This window comes from Aplidium turbinatum, chromosome 16, assembly GCF_918807975.1.
Source record: "Aplidium turbinatum chromosome 16, kaAplTurb1.1, whole genome shotgun sequence".
NCBI classification, from domain to species: Eukaryota; Metazoa; Chordata; class Ascidiacea; order Aplousobranchia; family Polyclinidae; genus Aplidium; species Aplidium turbinatum.
The window spans coordinates 12,791,839-12,812,643 of NC_137487.1; the positions used below are offsets into that span (position 1 = coordinate 12,791,839).

Genomic DNA, 20,805 nt, shown 5'->3' on the forward strand with positions numbered 1-20,805 from the left:
CGGCCGAGAGAAAGGAACTGGCCACCCTACTCTCGTTAGTGCCGAAGGCTTAGTATAATGAGAACCTCATCCCTCGATGCTTGTATTCAAGTATGGGACTCACCTTTACCTTATACAAAGTCGCACATTTCGTACATGTACACCAGTTAGTATAATTCGTAATACAGACACATGAGTTTATAAACAGACCATAGAGTAATTATTAAACTGTATTTTTATTGCAATATACAATGGCACTGTACCGTATTTTTTACTGTACCGTATCATATCATATCCTCTCGAAACGTTAAAATGGGGGCAAACGACAAAACTTTGAACCCCGGTAGCAACCCCTAAATATCAACCAATCTTTATGAAAATTCACATATATCATTTTCTCATCAATGGTAACAATATTTTAGGGTGAGACATTAACATTTACAAAAAAAGTTTTTTTTGGACCACCCTAATGCATATGGATTATTGCGTCACATAACTGCGTGTCACGTGAGTTTGAGATATTGCCATGTATTCTGATCATTCGTAAAATTGTTGCTTGAAGTTAGTCGCAAATTTAACTGTTTCGCTTAGTGCTGCTAGCTGGACAAAATTTCCGTCTTTTATCCAAGTAATCTGTTCTGTAGTGACAAGTTTTAGTGGTGTACGGCGTTGCATCTCATTTTCGACAGCCAGGTGGCTAATTTTACAGAAATACAATTTTGAATAGACGTTTCAAAGGAGTGTTTCTTTTTCGGTCTTTACATGCAGACGAACGGATTCGGGAATCTTATGTTACAATTTTCCCACAAAGAGATTATGGTTTACCGCTGTGACCAGCTGAGTCTTGTTACACTATGCCCTCCCCCGGACAGGAGCATATAACCAAATTTTATGATTTAATTTAGGGTGCTTTTACAGAACATTTTTGCACGTAAAGCATTAAATCACCACTTTGGGCCTCTAATTTGTGCACAATACACTCAATTACCTTTCCGGACCCTTTTGCTGCATTACGCCCCCCCCAGGGACTAAAGAATAGCAATTTTTATGCTTGAGTTGAATTTAGTCGTTTATGATGGTCTTAACCAAACATTTTTGCGCGTAGACGGAAAAATCACAATTTTGCGTCCCCCAACAATCACAGGCCTGGGCCCTCAAGGGTATGCCATATCCCCTCTCATAGGCCTTGAATCCATGTACATTGTACATCTCTGGTGGACGGCAGTCGCGCAAAGTGGTGGTGGCAGTTGGGCAAGTGGGTGGCAGGTGTCGCACGAACTAGTGGCAGGTGTCGCCCAAACTGGTGGCAGGTGTCGCATAAATTGTGGCAGATGCCACGCAAACTGGTGGCAGGTGCCGCGTAAACTGTGGCAGGTGCCACGCAAACTGGTGGCAGGTGCCACGCAAACTAGTGGCAGGTGCAGCGGCAGGTGCCACTGCCACAAATTTGTCACAACCCCTATTGATGTCGCTGCCAATCAGCTTAGGTCCAAGTTTGGAAATTGCTCTACCGAAGTTAAAAATGTAATGTACCAATCATATTGCATGCCAATGTATGGTTCGCAGCTATGGTGTAATTATAAAACTTCTACTTTAAATCGCATACGAGTTGCTTACAACGACTCGTACAGAATTATCCACAAGTTGTCGAGATGGGACAGTGCTAGAGTGTATCAGGTACAGAACGACGTGTTAACATTTGATGCTCTATTAAGAAAAAACTGCTTTGCATTTGTAGAACGTTGCAAAAGATCAATTAATCCACTTTTGCGCAATGTTATGTCTTCTGATTACTATTTTACTTCTACATTTTATATTCACTCACAACAGTATTTTCTACGTTGTTTGATGTAGGGTTAGTCTGATATTTTGTGTGATGACTGTTAAAAATTTGAATTCTATGGACTTTGAGTCTGATTGCAAATAAATAAATAAATTTGTCCAAAATGACTTGAAAAAATTCGGTCAATTTTATTTATTTCGGTCATTTTTAGTCATTTTTGGTCATATTATAGTCAAATGACTATATATATTTTTTTTTTCAGACATTTTGACCGAATTAACTATATTTTTTTCAAACAGTTTGCTAAAAAATTTGTCAATGACCGATAAATGATCGAAAAAATCCCCCAGGTATAAACCCTTTATGGATTGCCCCAGCCTAACAAAGTATATAAATATTTTTGGATAGCTTGTTTCCTTCTTTTTCCAGCAATATATGGTTTGTGGGTGAACTTTTGTGTGTAGATTGTTATTTATGACAAGTATGAAAAATGTGATTCTAAGTGCCCACTTAAATGGAAGCTATGGGGTAGCCTATAGTATTAACATAGTCTACTGTGTGACTTTGTAAATTTAATCACTTATAAATAATAATATTAATCTTTTATTTCAGTAAACTGATATTGAATTTTTGCTATATGTAGCCTAAAATGCCATTTATGAAGAAGAAAAAGCAAAAGCTTTTATCTATTCGAATATCAACTTATGATGCCGACTTGGAGTTTAGGTAATGGTTTTGAAATTCTGTTTGTTACATATTGCCGGATGATTTTTAGAAATACTTCTGCCTTTGCGGCATCTTGAATATGGACCAAGTCTTAACTGTAATGCTTTTTCTAATATCATCAACCTGTCATGCCACTGCTGGCAGATTGCCTCCAACTACATTTCCATACATACTACAGTATTTTGTTTTTTGATGATCTTATCCAGGTGATACCAATCTTTTCTATAGAAGATGACAATGTTAACTTGTCATCTTCTTTTTGATCTCTTGGTGTCAACTCTGTGATTGTTTTGGCCCATCTTTTGTGTGTTATTCTTATGCCTGCCCATTGCCATTTTAGATTTGTTGCTGATTGTGATCACATCTTTGATATACAGTATACGACTATAGTATACGTATATATGTGTTTTGCTACTAATAACTTGATTCTAATCTAGTCTTTTTTTATTTATGTTTAATATTATTTTTTCATGTTGCTTTGCGGTGTTGCGAGTCTTCTTGTTGCTGTTTTGTTAGTGACCTTGTTTCTGCAGTGCTGTTATATTGCTCAGTCCATGATTTTTCGTTTTAAGCTGATTGGAATGTTCTTACTCTTTAAAAAAGTGCTGTAGCTTATTGACCATAAATCTTTTCCAACATAATGTTATTATATTGGTTATCTCAGTTTTGATGTCGTTTCCTGCTTGTAGCATTTTAACTATATTTGCATTAATCAACCTTCTCTTGCTTTGCTCTAACTATCAAAATACCTGTTCTTGTTTTTTTTCTTTGCTGTTTTGTTACATAATTATTTTTGTCTTTTTTTATTCATCCTCATTCCATGCCCTTTGCCTTCTTGGTTCAATTCCTTAAGCAATTGTTGCAAAGTGCCTTTTGACTGCGCAAAAATGATGATGTCATCTGCAAATCTGTGATTGCTCAGCAATTTTCTATTGATGACAAGTCCAATCTCGGATTTTAGCCTCTTTAACATCTCCTTTGACTGCAGTTACAAACAGAAGTGACAGCGTGTCACCCTGGTGCCTCCTTTCTGAATCTTCATTTTATCACTTGATTTCTCTGTTCTGATTTGTGCAGTGCCGATTGTGTATGTATTTTTGATAACTTTAACTAGCCTATTTTATTTGGTATATCATGAGTTTGAATTGCATAAAAAACAGAGGAGTCCTTTGATTGAATAAAGTTTCTTTTCATAATCAACAAATGTCATAAATATGTGTATTTCAATTTGCAACAGTTACCCTCCATTTTGCTTCAACCAAGCCTGGTCTTCATCTTGAAACATCAGGGTCGACCAGTTGTTTGCATTGACTCTTTCATTATTCTGAAAAGCAAATATATATATATATTGTTTCATTGATTAAAGATAAGTTTAAAAATGATGTGAGACTGACGACTCTGGAACTTGGGCTTAACCCGAGTGGTAAAGAATCGACAGGTAATAGCCACATTTCACTTGAGAAATCTAGCACATTACGAGGAGCCTGGGTAATGGGTATGATACAGATATATTAATTTTACATTATATATATACAGGCCTCGAAACAACTTTTTTTTTCCGGCGGCCAAACGTGTCCGACTGAAGCAAGCTGTTCGGCGGCCAATCACAAGCACATGGCGGCCATCACAACTTCGACACGCATCAACACACAGTCTTCGAAATTAGCACATTTTTTCTTCGGCAGAAATTTTTTCTTCGGCGAAAAATATACTAGAGTAGTCTATCACGACCGCACTGTTTGATTTGTTGTGATGTAATAATGCCAAAAGTAGCGATAAAGCGAGCTACAAGATACGCACGTCGCACGCTGTTACAGTAATTCACGTTAAATAACTCACGGGAGGAAAGTAAGTTAATTTTGGGTTGATTCAACGTTCGAGTCAGCACAAATCGCTTTAATTTTCCCGGCGGGTTATATTGCGTTACAACAATGTCCAATAAGAAAGTTACGTTTGTTTTACAATAATTCGACATCTAGCAACGTTGAATTATCATAAAATAACGTCAATTGCTCAACTAGGTAACGATAACAAATTAATAGCTCCCTGCGAGAAGATTGCCTCGATTTACGTATACACTATTATTATACTAACATAATTTCGGCACAACTGGGATACTGCGAACAACACAAAGTCTGTTTGATAAAGAACTAGTTGTCAGAATTGGAATCATCAGATGCTGCATCGGAGCACGAGGTTGTCGCGTCATCACTGGAATCAGACACTTGAAGAAGCTCATCGCTTGGCTGTAAATCTACACCGTCTTTGCCGTTCGCAATGAAGCGTCCACGTTTTGCGGCTTTCGGGCTTTGATACCAATCCACACGCCTCTTTCTTTTTCATAAAGATCCATCAGGGTGTTGACTGAGGAACAAATCTATGGCTGTGCCATAACGACTGGGAGGAATGTCTAACCCTAACCTTACAAGCGCTCGTGTGGCCTTGGCATTTTTATTGCCGACGCTAATTTCGAAGACTGAATATATCGCATCAATAAAGTGTATTGTGATGTCACTTGCATCCTGCGGATGTCAGACATCAGCTGCTTGGTCAATCAATAATGTTAACAATTCAAGCATAGACATTAGACAGGGTGTATTTTGATTTATCGGATACTTTGACTGCTTTCTAATCCTTTGTGATTATAAGTGACAAAGTACTTTATTCACAAGACCGTTTGCGTAAAAAATTTTCGGAACTTCATGGCGGACAAATGCGGCCGACGGAAGGGCGAGACCCGGCGGACAAAATGTCGGTTTCTGTAGGTTAATCGCGGCCATGGCCGCGATGGCCGCCTTCAGTTTCGAGGCCTGTATATATATATATATAAAATAATACAATACTGTCATAATAGCGAATTCTTCACTTTTGAGATTCTAGCAATCCCTCTCTTAACTTATGCATGTTTTCAGGGATTAGCTTTTTCTTTGTCTCTTATTAACATTTATATCTCAAGCTTCACACATATCTCACATCTATCTGTCTCAGACTCGCAGAGGCACTCACTGTCCTTGCTTAATTGATGTCTATAGCCACTGTGCAATACTAATGGCAATTTCGTGATGTTTTGCTTTATGAAGTCTTTGCTGAAAAAAATTGTTTGACTGTGTTAAAACATATTTGCAAAGTGGCATATTATAAATATAATATTTAATAAGACATAACAAAGAATAAAACTTTTTGTGTAAACATAACTACTTTGTGTTTTTAGTGTTGATTGCGCCACGAAAGCAAAGAATGTTTTTGACCTTGTTTGTCATACCATGGGACTGCGGGAGACATGGTACTTTGCACTTGCATATGAAATGGAAAACAACGTTTTGGCTTGGGCTAAACCAGATAAAAAGGTAACTTCAGATACTGTAGTGTGATAAATGTCACATAAGCTGTATTTTTCAGATTTATTGTTGACTCAAATCCTTGGCTTAAAGTTCAATTATCATGCTTCTTGAATGGTTTGTTTTAAAATAGCTAGATTTGTGGAGATAGTTGTATATGATATACCATTCACAACAATTTAATTGAATTATGTGACTTTATAAGATTAAGAAATATATTAAACAAACTGCTAAGTCGAACAGATTTTGTGCAACATTGTGGCTGTGATTGGAGCAAGGGTAGTAGCACCTTATTGCTTAAACTAGCCTACTAAGTAGAACCTTTATGACCAATTTGTATTTTAGATGGTAAAGTTATTTGCATTCTTTTGTACTAGCCTACCCAACGTTGAAAAATGGTACTACTTCTAGTTTCTTTTATGTGTGCTGTGTGCACTGTGCAGTGCCTTACCAAAGCTGTTCAAATTAATATGTTTGTTTTATAAGTTAGTTTGATGTCTCTGTAATTCAATTGACTTGCTGTCGTTTTGCAACTTTGACTTTTAATGCTAAACTTAAAAGATAAGCAACCCCTTTCTCACTCTTTTTTATCTCAAGCTTTTTGGGTGTTTTTAGATTGTTGATCATGCCATACCGAAAAGTGAAACTGGAGTTTTAATGTTCAAATTTTTAGCTAAATTTTATCCTGAAGTTTATGAAGAAGAGCTAATACAAGAAGTCACCAGACACCTCTTTTTTCTTCAGGTTTGTGTATGAATACAAGATAAACCTGAATGTTTCCTTCATTTTCAAGTTATGCTTAATGTTGAAGACTGTGTCGTAACGTGTACAGTAGTTTTTTGGTCTTGTAGCTAACTTGGATCTAGCACAAAAAAACATAGCCTAGTCAAGTAGTTTTTGATTCATACTGTATATATACATAGTTAATGGTATTAGGCTAGTATTGTTATGTATATATATGTACTGCGTCATAAGCACTTTTAACATGTAAAAACAAATTTTTAGGTACGGTACCGGTACTGTAAATGTTCTTATGACTTGCAAGCCATCTGGCTTGTCTTATGGAACAGTGGTATGAATTTTAAAGGTTTTTGGTGGATGTTTTTCTTCATAGTGATGTTGTAGCCAGTAATGTTAACAGAATGGCCCATTTCGGAGAATCCGATTCGGAAAAACCAATTAGGAGAAATCCTAGAGAGCCTACCTAAATGATCACAACAAAATATTTGAATTCTGTTTTTATAACGTTTTTTGCATAATATTATGGTCTCAGTTTCAGCACTTGATCCTATCTGAAGAGTTACAATGCCAACCTGAAGCTGCCATATTACTTGCTTCCTATGCTGTGCAGGCGAAGGTATTTCAACCATTTATCGGTCTGCAAGTGGTACAACTGTATTTGCTATGTGTGAACCAAAAAACAAACAAACGAGTAAATGTTGTGTAATAGCCTATTTTTTCATTAGTATAACAGCTACATAGACTTATGTTCTGAATGAATCGTGTTTGTGCAATCATGTAGCCTACTGACTTCTAATTCATATTTTTTATTTCAATTACAGTTTGGTGATTATGATCCAGATATTCACAAATCTGGGTTTCTTGCAAATGAAGTGTTGTTACCTCGTAGCGTCATGGATCAATTTCAATCTGTCACTGGACAAATGTGGGAGGAACAAATTACATCATGGTATTAAAAAATAAAATTGAAAATCATGTTTATATACAGAGTCACTTTTCAAGCAGCAATTACCTCGATACTTGTCATTTTGACTTGTTCGGTTCAAATTTTGTAAACCTGAAAAAAATGTCATAATTTAGTTAAATTTGTTTTTCTACAGTCTAGCAAAAAATGCGTAATTGCCATAAATGTATTGTTAGACTGCAAGATTACATCATAATTGAGTGACTTCTGCATTTATATACAGTGTTGTACGTTGACGCCGTCAATTTGACGGCGTCATTTGACGGCGTCAACTTTTTGTTGACGCTGAGGCTAGCGCCGTCAATTTATTTTTCAGTTGACGGAAGTGATAGCGCTGTCAACTATTTTGCCGATTTTAAGCGTCAAGCGCTATGCGTCATTTTTTATTTTCATGGAAAAAAATGGAAAATCTCGTTTCACAATTAGAGTTTCACCTATGGTTTCACAATGTATTCTGGCCAGCGCGACTCATCCGAATTACCGGATTTTGCGTTGGTTGGAATGGCTCCCTGGAATACACGCGGAAGAAGTTGGCCAAATGGTGATCAGTCTAGGGCCATTTTTATTTTGACCTAAAAAAAAACTTTTTGACTTTATTTTTATCAAATTTTGACTTTATTTTGACCTAACGAAATTGCTTATTTGTAGAGGTCACATTTCTACTAGTTATCCAAACATAATGTTTTGTCGATTTCAGACCCAAACGTAATATTTTGTCGAAAAGTCAAGGTTTTTATGGATTATAAAAAGTGCGTCGTGTTTTTCGGCGATAGGAAAATCTCCACAGATCTGTCTAACGTTTGCTGAAGACGATTTAGCTTGGCTATTCCTAAAATCCAAACTGTTGATTTTCGAAAAGACTACGTTTGTGAAGATGGAGCTTTTTATAAAAAATATTTAAATACGTAACAATGAATAAACAATGGGCAATTTACGATAAAAGGTACTGCTGATCCGTCAGCATTGTGACATATTTCCTGCTTTTATGGGTTAATATGGTTTAATTGCGTCGCAGTTCCTGATTTACAATGTTTCCACGAGGATTTTGACAAAAATTACTTTCAAGAAACACAAAAAGTTTGTCAAAAGCCATAATTTGACAAATTTTGACTTTATTGTCAATTTTGACTTTATTTTGACCTATAAACTTCTTAGAAACAGTCCCCTAGGTGCTAAAAATAACTTTATTCTTGGATTCGTGGATAGACGAGGTCCTTAAAAGTTTTTGACTTTATTGACTTTTGCGGGCCCTAGTGATCACCCATGTATTGAGAACGAGAGATCAGAGACAGAAAGCGAAAAATCCATGATCGGCTTCGCGGAACGTTGAAGATACTTTATTTCAAGAGCTTTATGCCTCTGAAAAGAGCGATGTTGGTGCAGTGAACCTGGTTAAAAGATTTATACATGCTAAACTATCACAGCACGTTAGGAACAGTGATACCTTTCCGAGTAAACGTTTTCAATTTATTTTTGAAATACAACACACCAGTACCAACCAGCGCTGCTGTGGAACGCATGTTTTCACTTGGAAAGGACAATAGCCTAGGCTATGCGTCCCAAACGCAGCAAATTGTCAGACAAACGTTTTGAAATGCTTGCTTTTTCTGTAAGGAAATAACTAATAGGCTAAGCAGCTCATTACAATACAGTCTCAAAACATAATATCTGCTCTTTATTTTTAGCTATTGTTAGCCTAAACTTGGTTGAAATATTTCCGTTTTATGAGACGTTGGCAAAAAATAGCGCTAGAAATTAGCGCTGACGCTGACGCCGTCAATTTCTTTAAGAGCTTACGCAGTACTTTACGCCGTAAAGTTTTTAGGCAATTCGCGCTGACGCTGACGCCGTCAATTTATTTCAATGACGCGTACAACACTGTTTATATAATGTATACTCGTATAGGCTGTATTTCTTGAAAAGTGCAGAAACTAAAAATAGTAACTTTCTTGTGGCTTAGAATGGATCTGGGTGTTATTGCAGTGACAGATATAAGCAAATGCAGGGTAAAACAAGTGTTTCATTATCTTGTGTATAATTCTTATCTCTTTCAGGTACGCCAGTTACCGTGGCTGGTCCAGAGATGAAGCAGAGCTGGAATATTTGAAAGTTACTCAAGAATTTGAAATGAGCGGTGTAAATTACTTTAAAGTGAAAGTGAGTACATACATTTATCATGATCAGTTTATCACAAAACGTTTTAGATAATTAATTAATGTATTTTTGTGTAGAATGAGCGATCTGTCTGGGGTCAAATGTATTCTTGGTCTTTGTACCCTACAATATACTTTACGTGTAAAAAAAACTAAACGCATGTATGCAAAAGTTATCATGACAGAACTGTATCGTAATTTGTGAATATTTTTATAGCAAATTTGAAGTATATACATTATACAATGCTCAAAGGCGATGAAATAGCGCTCAGATTCCAGTGATGCGATCCTGGTTTGACTCCCGGCTTTGACTGGCTGTTGAATAGCACCGTTTACTTCTAACTAAGGGTGTACTGAATTGAGTTGGCGTAGCTGCTGAAGATAGGGGCTGGTCAATATGGCCATCTCACTCTTGTCAGTGCCGAAGACTCAGTATAAAGAGAACCTTTTCTTCCCCCCTCCCCGATACTTTGGCCAAGTATGGAAACCACCTTCACCTTACTCAATCGTACTTCTCTCATTTTTGTGTGCAAACAAAATAATTTTGATCATGCTCTTCAACGATGTTCGACAAGCTAAAAAGGCAAAAATTCTGCTTGGAATCACGAGTTTAGTACAAGAAGATGCGTATTGTGGTTTCGATGTCAAATGACTGGTATTATAGCGACTGATGATTTGTTGCGCTTGGTTTCGCTTGTCTATTGTATTCTGGTTTATTATAAACATTATATATAATTTATAATCCACTGTTTGCGTGTGCCCAAAAATATCATTGTTTTGAAACTGTTTAAAAAATAATTGCTTAATCTTTCTTAATTGATTTCTCAGGACGAGAACGGCACTGCTATGTGGTTAGGAATTGATGCCAAGTCTGTGTCAATCTATGCCATGGCTGATAAGCTCCATCCAGTCAAGTCTTATCAATGGAGTGATTTGTCTGACATGTCTTATCGAGGAAACAACTTCGTTGTTAAACATACCAATCGTTTGGTCACCGGTAGGTTCGTTTATATTTGGCAATAAAGACAACAAACGTGAATTCAGTCTAAAGTTGTGTATATACATTTTTCTTCATTTTGCTTGGTAGTGTAAAACACACATAGTAACCCAGACAGCAAAGTCCATCATTTTTACATGAAACGTTGTTCAAATCAATGTAAAAATTACGGATTTTGCTGTCTGGGTAGAGCGAATAGTTTGCTAAATTCTCTCTTTCTAGCGCAACGTGTTTTTCAACATAAACCCGCTTAGGCGCTTATGACTACGAAATCAGTCTAAGTGGTTGCGTAATCAAGTTTGAGATGAATTTATGAGCGTTAGTATGTTATACTGGTCCCCTAGCAATGAACAACACACCCAACAATATTCACTTAACTTTCCTTTATACGGTGATGGTTGTAAAAATTATCAAGATCTAGAAAAAAGGGAATGGCACCTAAATTCCGTCGAAATAAAATTTTAAGAGAAAATGGACAATGTCAAAGTTAAGTTTCTAAAAGAAAACAGCCTGGTGTAGGGGGTTTGGTTGAGGAATTTCTGAGGTTCCAGATTTTTTATAAATTGATCTTGTTTTGGTTGCTATTTCCGTTTGTGCCCCACTAATGTTTTTTGTTTGAGACGTACACTTGCTGCATTTCTTTATTCAATATTTCGTATCCGTTTTTTTTTGTATCTAAAGTTTTGCAACACTATCTTTCACCCTTGCCCCTTTGAAGAAAGAGGCTTTCACATCACCTAATAAGTGAATTTCCAAGGTTTATTTCAGAATTTTTTATCTAAAGAATATTTGCTCGTAAAGCGACTATCTCATCTTCCTCTGAAAGTTATCTCTATCTCAATTTTTCAGAATGTTATTTTATATTGCTTGAAAAATGTGCAAAATGGTTACAAACAAAAACCAAAACAGTGTTTTGTTTACATCACTTGAATTAAAGCAGGAACATTGATTACTATCAAGCGGCGTAGAAAAAAAAAACTTTAAAAAATGGCGTATTTCGTTCTTGTCAGGAGGGGGTACGTTGAGCCGAAGAAGACTGAATTGGAGAGCATCGACCAACAATTTAACTCAAAATAACACAGAAGATCTGTTCTTTGTCACAGAAGAACAGGAGACCAACAAACAGGCAAGTGGCCGAGATTAGACAGGATTGCGAGTTTCTTCTTCCAGTCAGTCTTTTTTGTCGTTGATTCAACGTTGAATCAATTTAAAAAGGACTGGAAGGCTGGTTGAGTCCGGTCTGTTACTATTTGGAGAAACCAATTCGGAGACAGTTTTTTTTGGAGAAAGTCTTTTTCCGAGATTTTTAAAATCTCACAGCTTCATCTGTTTATTCAAAGGAATTGGCTTATAATGGAGGTGAATCACAACAAATTCCCATTTACACGTAAAATTTTTTTGCAGTGTAGTGTTTATGCTTACAAATTTGAAAGGTTTGGATAAAAACTGTGACGCAGGACACATGTCAATTTTATGTGAGCCAATATTTTAATTGAATAGTTCAAGAATAAACTTTGAGTTACTTTTTATCTTTTCGCTAAATTTCAATTCACTCTATTCTTTTTTTTCGGAATGCAGAAAAACGATATTGTGGAAATAAAATACAGTAACAGATCCAACAAAAGGAAAAGGCGGAAAAACGGTAATGGTTTAAGACGTGCATGCAAAGATCTAATTTCGAATTGCCCATCCAAAATTGTTACGCATGAATCATTACCACGGTCGACACATCAGTGGCGAATCTGGCAATCGCTTCCTTAAAACCCAATAGATTAACTTTACTAACCTGTAGTGTAGGTTAGTAAACTTTTCTTTAACTTTGAATTGCATAATTCAAAAACAATACACAAAATAAAAGATAACTACTTAAATTCGAACGTTTTCGGCAAAACTTTCTGCCCTCCTCAGGAAAATAACTTAATTCATCTTAACAAAACAACAGATATTCGTGAAATATTAATAAAAAATGACTGAAATTACAATCTGCACTGAGCAACGTATAAACACAACTGAAGAACAAACACAAATGGTGTTAACATTCAGTTGTGTTTAACTGTTTATACGTAGCTCAGTGCAGATTGTAATTTCAGTCATTTTTTATTAATATTTCACGAATATCTGTTGTTTTGTTAAGATGAATTAAGTTATTTTCCTGAGGAGTTGAAAGTTTTGGTGGGTTGAAAGTTTTGCCGAAAACGTTCGAATTTATGTCACAGTTATCTTTTATTTTATGTATTATTTTTGAATTATGCCATTCAATCCTATTAAGTTGCTATCAATTTTCTGTCTATGGCATTCAAAAATTATCTCTCTACCAAAGTTATACTTTTCTGTAAGTAAACAAACTAGTAAGCAAACACTTTTTTTTGGCAGATGTATGAAATCGGATCCCCTTAACGTTACTAGCATGATCCATCACTGTGACATTAACGATTTAGGTTAATTGCCTAGTGCCTATCCTATAAAATAATTGTTGCTAGATATCGCTATAGCCTATACCCAAAAGATATCAGCTAATTTACATCTACCTTACTGAAACAATAACCTACCCAAATGATCCCTACAAATTCTCTAAACAAACAAAAGCGGCCGCTGCATTTTCAACAAATCACCGAATCGGTTTTCTCCGGAAAAAGCTGTCTCCGAATTGACATTTCTCCGAAACGGGCCATCCGGGTTGGTTCAAGTCATGCGCTAATCAGATCAAAGTTTTACAACAGTTTCACTATTTTTTTAAATTTGTGTTTGCAAACTTAACGTTGTGTTTTTTTCAAATTCATTTTACCGGTCTGTTCAGCGCATTAGCAATCATCATTCATTTGTGTTGTCATAAGACGGCCTTTTGTTTTCTAGATACTTGACTTGTGCAAAGGCAACCACGACCTGTTCATGAAGAGACGGAAAGTCGACAGCATGGAAATGCAACACATGAAAGCACAGGCGAAGGAAGAGAAAGAAAGAAAACAGGTGACTACTAGTATGGAAAAATCCCAACTTTAATTAATGTTTAAAATTTGATGTCGTTATCAAATGCATTTTTGACTTTGCACGCTTGGATCTTTTGTATGTGTCAGTTCATCTTGATCATCATGATGCCTTACAATTGGACATTAACTTGTTTCTTGATCTTGTTCTGCATCGTTTTCTAATGTGCCATGCCATGGCCACTGGCCAGGCTATGCTAATATGGTCGTCAGACCTTTTTCTTTGCCGAGCCCGAACAATAGTAACATTTCAACTGAACTTTAAGGCACACTTTCAGATATTTTTACTAAACAACGTTTATAAACAGAATGCTAACTACAATTATACTTGAAAAACAAATGTCGCATGCCATTTTAAAAGTATTTGCAACCTCTGCCAGTGACGCGACCCATTCTTTGAATACACTCTGCTTTCTGTTTAGTTACTGCACCCAGCACTACCGGAAGCCGTCGCGGATGTTTTCATTGCGTGGTTTCCGCTGATCGGATGATGTCTTGTCATTGTTCTTGTTTCTTTTTTTAGAACGAACGGGAGCGTTTGAAAAAAGAGCGGGATTTACGGATTCAGATTCAACAAGAAAAAGATGCATTGGAGGAAAAGTTGAAGCATTTCCAGGAAGAAAACAGAGCAGCTGCTGACACTTTGGTTTGTTGCTGCAGAAAACTACACCTACATTTTACAAGCATATGTTTAAATCCATCTGGGTCTTTATCAATGATTCAAAGTCTTTACAAGTGTGTAAAATGCCCAATTGAGCTGCAGAAGATGCTTTTAGAAACCCAGAATTAACACTTCCCCAAGCAATCACATTGAAGAGATCAAAGCTGTCCAGAATGTCACTATATGCGTCATAATCTTATGCTTTTCTGTTCCTCAGGGTCGATCTGAAGAAACAGCTGAACTTCTCAACAAAACAGCAAACCTGGCCAAAGACGAAGCTTTGTTGCTAAGGGTTAAGGTCTCAAAGGCAGAAAACGAGATAAAGCATTATAAAATGGAAATTACAAAGGTAAGAGATTTTTATTGAGAACAATTTTACCCCTAGGATTGTTTCCAATATCACTCACTCAGCTTTATCACATTGTGGAACTTGTACAAGAGGCTTATTTCAAGATCTTCAATACTTTTAGTTTTCATTCTTTAAACAATTCAAACTCAATGACAGAAAATCGAATGAACCGAGAATAATTGATTCTATATGAATAAGACAAAGAGAAACCCGCTTTTATAGTGGGGAAAACTATCGACAACGCAAGAGTACGTTAGGTGGTATTAATACCACAAAAGAGTACTCCATGCCAAGCGCAATGAAGCAGAGCTAACTCAAGTAAATTAAATCACCATTATCAAAGTAATCTTTACAGCCTGTTTTACCCTTTACGGGATCGTCAAAAGATGCTTATTCTAATAGATGTAGGTTACTTAGCATACCGGGTTTGCTACTATTCGGTGAGTCCGATTCGGTGAGAGCCTTTTTCGGTGAGAGCCCTATTCGGTGATTTTTTTGAATTTTTTTTTGAAAATTATTGGGTACCGTAGCCTAATTAAAAACCCCTAACCCCAAAAACCCAAACCCCAAAAACCCAAACCCCAAAAAAACCCAAAAACCCCTAAACCCCTATCCCCTAACCCTATAACGGCAATGATAATTACTAATTAGGCTACGGCGCGCAATAATTAAAAAAAAAAACTTACCGAATAGGGCTCTCACCCAAAAAGGCTCTCACCGAATCGGACTCACCGAATCAGGCCATTCCGTAGCATACCGGTAACTGATGTTTTTTTGGATTATATTCTGGATTAATTTTGGAATCGAACAGCTGCGAAATTCGCTTACAATTTCACTTTAATTGTTCATCCCAGCTTCGGCCGAGTACTTCCTGTGTCAAGGAAGGTATAAAAGATATTTTATTTGTATACAGCTGCAAGACAACAACCGTATTCTGAAGCAAAAGTGTGCAAAATTTGACAAATTGACGCAGCAGCTGAGCGAGCAATCTCGAACCAAGTAATTTTAATTTGTTATCTATTTAAAATAGATCGCCACGTATTGTTATAATATATATCTTAACTTTAACAAATAGTCACAATTTCTGTTTTGTAAGACAATCACTTTTTTAGCTGCCAACAATACTCACCTCAAATATTAACATTTTATCATGTCTGTACAATGCGCCCATCATACCAATCTTAACATAACGTATGAGAATCAACTGTCAGGGTGGTCAGTGGTCACTCATCTATTGCACTTAAGAGGAATAAATTTGTTCCAACTATAATGTATCATCGTATGAGTAAAACTGATATGTCAAGATATTTTATTAAGATCGAAAAATGGTGTTTATTTGACGTTTAAACGACGTGTATTGAAAAGGTCATTGGAAGCCGACAACCTAAGAAAAGAGCTTTTTGTGACCAAACAAGCCCTCTCTGATGCCAACCAGAAGCTTAATATGATGAGTAACTTGGTGAGTTTAACATTTCTAAACTAATAAGTCAAGATTATTATAAAGCATTACAAAGGTTGTATGGTCGATTAGTCACTCTGTTGAAATAGTTTGCTTGGCCTTTTTCTAACATTAGAGCTTCTTCTGTCATTGTCGTACTTGATTCCAAGCATTGGCTGGGCCTCTTGTGTGAAAACTTTCCAAGATTCTCTGTGTTTTGCTGTGTGTATTAGGTGTATGTGGGTTAATCTTTCTAACATTAGAGCTGACAATTACTATTATTGCCATCTGAAATGCCAAGGATGGAGAGCACTGGAGAAGTTGCTGCAGACAATTGGTCGACTTTGAGGTCTCAGCATGACTTAACTTCCTCGGACCAAATGGACAGAAAAATTGCGCTCAGCTTGTTTTCTGCTGAAAAGCCCAATTTGCATTTACACCTTTTGTACCGTCATCAATGTACAACAAAAAATAACATCAATAAATTAAATTGCAGAATCATTCGCCAAGTACATCCGGGAACATAGTGAGCGCACCTTACGTGCCTTCCAACCAACCTCATGGTCAATCGATGGCAATGCACAATTTTGGTCAAAACGGGCCTGTCAATCAAACTAACCATTCCCCCTCCGTAAGTGGCAGCTCAAACAACTACCAAGCCGTGCCGTATCATCTCTACTCTCCTAAACGGTCGAGTACTGGCTCAGAGGTGGGCAGTCAAGCTGATCGAAGCAGCCGGGACTTTTCAACGACCTCAGCTGCAGATATGCAACTGCTTTCTCAAGAAATCGAAAAGGAAAGGTTGGTCGTACACAGTCTAGTCTTTGCTGTTCTGTTATGTCAGATTAGAATGCAAAAAAACGTAGTCCCGACTGCTTTGCATGATTGAGCATCATTCACAGATAATACAAATTGCGGGTTCAAAAAACACGCTAGATTTTGAATGACGTCGTCAGAACACAATCCCATTGAACTTGTTCATTGAATGGTTGAAAATCTTCGGACTAATGAAGCCTTTTTGGATGTTTATTTCCGGCAGTTTTGTAAGGTTGCTTGTTAAATTGCAGAGATTTCAACCACAGGTGCACAACTGCACAAGCATTCACCGAGCTCTGCTCGACCTTGTAAAGTTTTTGTTTGTTTTGAAGTACAGTACAATATTGTTATTTCTGCATCATTCACTGACTATGCTGTTGTTGAATGGAAAGCTACCATTGAAGGTTCTTCACGGCACACGGGTCAATAGCTTAGTCGCCGTGTTTTATATCATCATTTATCACTGTTACTTGATGGTGTCCTTTATTGGTCGGGTGTTTCTCGAGTTTAACGGTGTACTGTATCCACTGAGCTATCCCGCCGCACACACTAACTATGTGTTCTTTCTGCAAGTTTGGTTCCAACGGGAAATCTCTACTTACGTCGTAACTTTGAATCCTATCTTTTCACAGAGTTGAGTACCAAGTCAAAAGCCGCAACATCGAGCAACAGTTACTAACCTTGCGATCAGAGTTGGAAGTTTTGAAAGTAGACGACGAATCGAACCTGTTGGAACAGTTTCAAATGACCCCGCACACGATGGAGCAGTCCTTCCCTGTTCGCAATGAGGTTAGTGCGATACATCGAGCACCTTATGTACGATTAGGTCCTACAATTTATCATATATGTTGAAAAGGTAGATCATGAGCTCAGTTTGCTTTTGATTCTACCTGTATCATACTGGTATTAAGACTACCTGGCATGTGAGTAAACCTTGATTTTGGTTTTGTTGTTCGAAAAATGCTGAGCCCACGGCGGCTTCGTACAGTCATCATTCATCTTTTCTTACCTCTTTACCCTGAGCCACATATTCCATGGACGAAGTGTTTCTTCCCTTGTCATATGAATAGAGCAGCTCCAATTCTTTATGCAATCCAGAATCCACTGAGACACTTCATCACTTCCACTGAGACACTTCATCAACATCTCAACACGAAAGTGTGCTTCCAGTATCACACTTGGAAAGCTGAGTGTATATTCTGTTTCGGTTAGCATTCGCCATCACCCATCGTCCACATATGTATAATATATTGTATACTACGCACAATATGCAGCATGTTACCTGCCTTAACTGCGACCACTCAGTTGTTCTATAAGGCGCTGATCTCAGTTTGGCTGCAAACAAGCATTCACATGTGTTATTGACGTCTATGGTCAAAACCGTAGCAGTTGGGCTTTGTGGTCACTCACATTTACTGACATTTTTTCATGAACACTCACATTTATTGACATTTTTTCATAGGCGCCGCTACGCCAACAGCCTTACAATGGGTTATACCAAGGCTGTGTCTCTGATCAACTGACGTAATCTCTTCGATGTGACCACCATATGGAGGTCCGACCGAGTCCCCAACAAGTTCCATCAACAGATTATATCTTGATACATTGCTAACTGTCTTACCTTGAGCGTCAAGTGATGTATCGCCAATTGTCTGGTGCTTTTCTAATGTTTTCAGTATTTAAGACACTGTTTACTTTATAAGTTTCTTGATGGCATTTTTATAATGTGTTAAATGTTTTTATCTCTCTAGTGTGGTACTATTGGTACATCAATGGTGGTTGCACTTCATACTTTTGAAGGTACTTTGTTTCGCAAAGGCTTCATGAAGTGTGATTGAAATCTGGTTTCAGCGACGACATTTTTGCGTTTGAATTTTTATGTTTCTTTATATTGTTTTCTTTAACGTCTTGTCAACCACAGAAATCATGTCGCACGCCTTGGTGCAATGCATCTTGATCAACGCATTTTCACAGCAAACAGTATTGTCATTCACGATTCGATTTTATTTTTAACGCTCGCGCAAGTATGCAGACATGACATGGTACACCCACGAATTTGCAGAAGTTAAACGCTTGCGCGATTTGACCACTTTCATGTGTATTTTCTCAACTTTGCTTCCCTCGTTCTCTATTTTCAAGCTGCTGGCTTCTTTTCATAATTGGTATCTTCGTCATCGTAGTTTTGACGTTAAGCTTTTTTCAAGAAACGCTTGTATCGACTTGTGTATGACTCGCTGGGGGATTTTGTTTGTTTTTATTTTATTACAGCAAATTGTGAAATTGTCGTCTATCCTAGAACGCGTGATGTGCGTCATTGTAGCTTGTAGGTCTATACATTATTATTGTTTGACGGACGGTTTTAAGTACGTTTTCATTTACGCATCAAATCAATTGACTTTATCGCATAGCTTGCCGCTGAAACGTTATACAGTACTTATGATGACTTAGTTTTGTTTAGATTTGCTTGAGCATTTTATTGAATAAAGAACTCACTCTCTTTTCTAACGTGAAGAAAACTTCGTGTCAAGCATAAGCTTTAAGAAAGAAATAACTTAGTAAAGCGTTTGTGACCACTCCTTCTACCTGAACAGGGACGTTGCTAGAAAGAAGATTTTTTTAGGGGCGGGGGAGGCAAAAACAACTGTTGGGGGAAAATATTTAACATTTAAAATACCCACTTCCCTTCGGCTGTCGGCTATATCCGACAGTTTTTTGTGCCAATTTGACGGACGTCGGCAGAGGTGGGCACCCGCTACTTTTAAAGTAGCGCGCTACCAGCTACCGCTACTTGGGCCAAAGTAGCGCGCGCTACCGCTACCAATTTACAAAAGTAGCGCGCTACCCGCTACCGCTACTCGGGCCAAAGTAGCGCGCGCTACCGCTACTTCTTCCGCTACTTTGTCTAAAATGACACTAGGAAACACTCAAGTCCCTAGTGACGCAAAAATGACCTTGAAAACGAATGTTATCATTCGTTTACGCTGTCATTTTAACGTTGTTATGGAAAACACATTCTAAGGGAAATTTGTTGTTACGCATCTTTCAAAAACACGAGCATTTCAAAATGAGAGTCACTAAGTCCTGCCCGCTTTCGCTTAAGCACATCTTTTCCAAAAGAGAAAAGTCTCTCTTTTAGATCGAGGGCCCCCCCGTGCAAAAAAATTATTAAAAACCATCTCTACGTCTACAGTAGCATTAATCCAGCATTGCACTGCACTACACAGCATTTTGCAGAAACTTCAAATGCTGAAAGAAAAAAATAACACAAAATCACATTTTTTCACGTCCGGGGGCCTTTCAAAAGGTGGGGCACCTGCACTTGGATGTTGAAACCGATCGTTTATTCAAGATAAGACCTCTGCTTGATGAGTTTCTCCACAATTTTCAGGAAGTCTATTGTCCACAAAAGCACATCTCTGTGAATGAAACTATGCTGAAATTTCACGGCAGGCTAAAGTTCAAGCAATACAATCCTTCGAAGAGGGCACGGTTGAAAATTGGACTATAGCTGTACCGACTCTGTGAATCAAGTGGGAGTATGTGTGGATACACCTGGAATTTCAAACTATACAGTGGCCAGGATCGAGACACTGCTGTACCAGCAAGTACAAAAGTGGTCATGAATTTATGCCATGATCCTACTTGGAAAAGGTTATTACTAAGGCAAGTTTTTGTTGCACTAACCCGGCACTTGAGTCAGCCATGGCCACCTGGAGATGCGGCCTGATTTGTCACATTTTGCAAATTTTGATTACAGCTACTGCTAGTGCTTGACTGACATATTTTGAGATGTTTTTACTTTTTGAGGTTTCCTAATGACAAAAAACTTTTTTGTTGCCTTGGGGAAGCAGTAGCAAATGAGAAAAAGTAAGTTGA

The 20,805-nt window shown here is 37.4% G+C and overlaps 1 protein-coding gene across 1 annotated transcript; it reads left to right on the top strand.

Moving 5' to 3' along the window:
* Positions 1-2,373: 2,373 nt before the first annotated feature.
* On the top strand, positions 2,374-19,428 carry LOC145785382 (merlin-like). The gene is made up of 16 exons (XM_082597038.1): positions 2,374-2,488; positions 5,700-5,835; positions 6,442-6,570; positions 7,100-7,183; positions 7,389-7,516; positions 9,586-9,688; positions 10,513-10,681; positions 11,692-11,807; positions 13,535-13,648; positions 14,189-14,311; positions 14,544-14,675; positions 15,589-15,674; positions 16,041-16,134; positions 16,610-16,914; positions 17,562-17,718; positions 18,392-19,428. Exons 1-16 carry the CDS (start codon positions 2,412-2,414, stop codon positions 18,455-18,457), a joined length of 2,019 nt encoding a protein of 672 aa, XP_082453164.1. The 5' UTR covers positions 2,374-2,411; the 3' UTR covers positions 18,458-19,428.
* The last annotated feature ends 1,377 nt before the right edge of the window (positions 19,429-20,805 follow it).

Excerpts from the sequence above, each read along its gene's own strand:
- LOC145785382 (XM_082597038.1), top strand. The coding sequence starts at position 2,412 with ATGCCATTTATGAAGAAGAAAAAGCAAAAGCTTTTATCTATTCGAATA. Across the intron at positions 14,312-14,543 it reads GAGCAGCTGCTGACACTTTG|GGTCGATCTGAAGAAACAGC; the intron begins GTTTGTTGCTGC and ends TCTGTTCCTCAG. Across the intron at positions 15,675-16,040 it reads AGCGAGCAATCTCGAACCAA|GTCATTGGAAGCCGACAACC; the intron begins GTAATTTTAATT and ends TGTATTGAAAAG.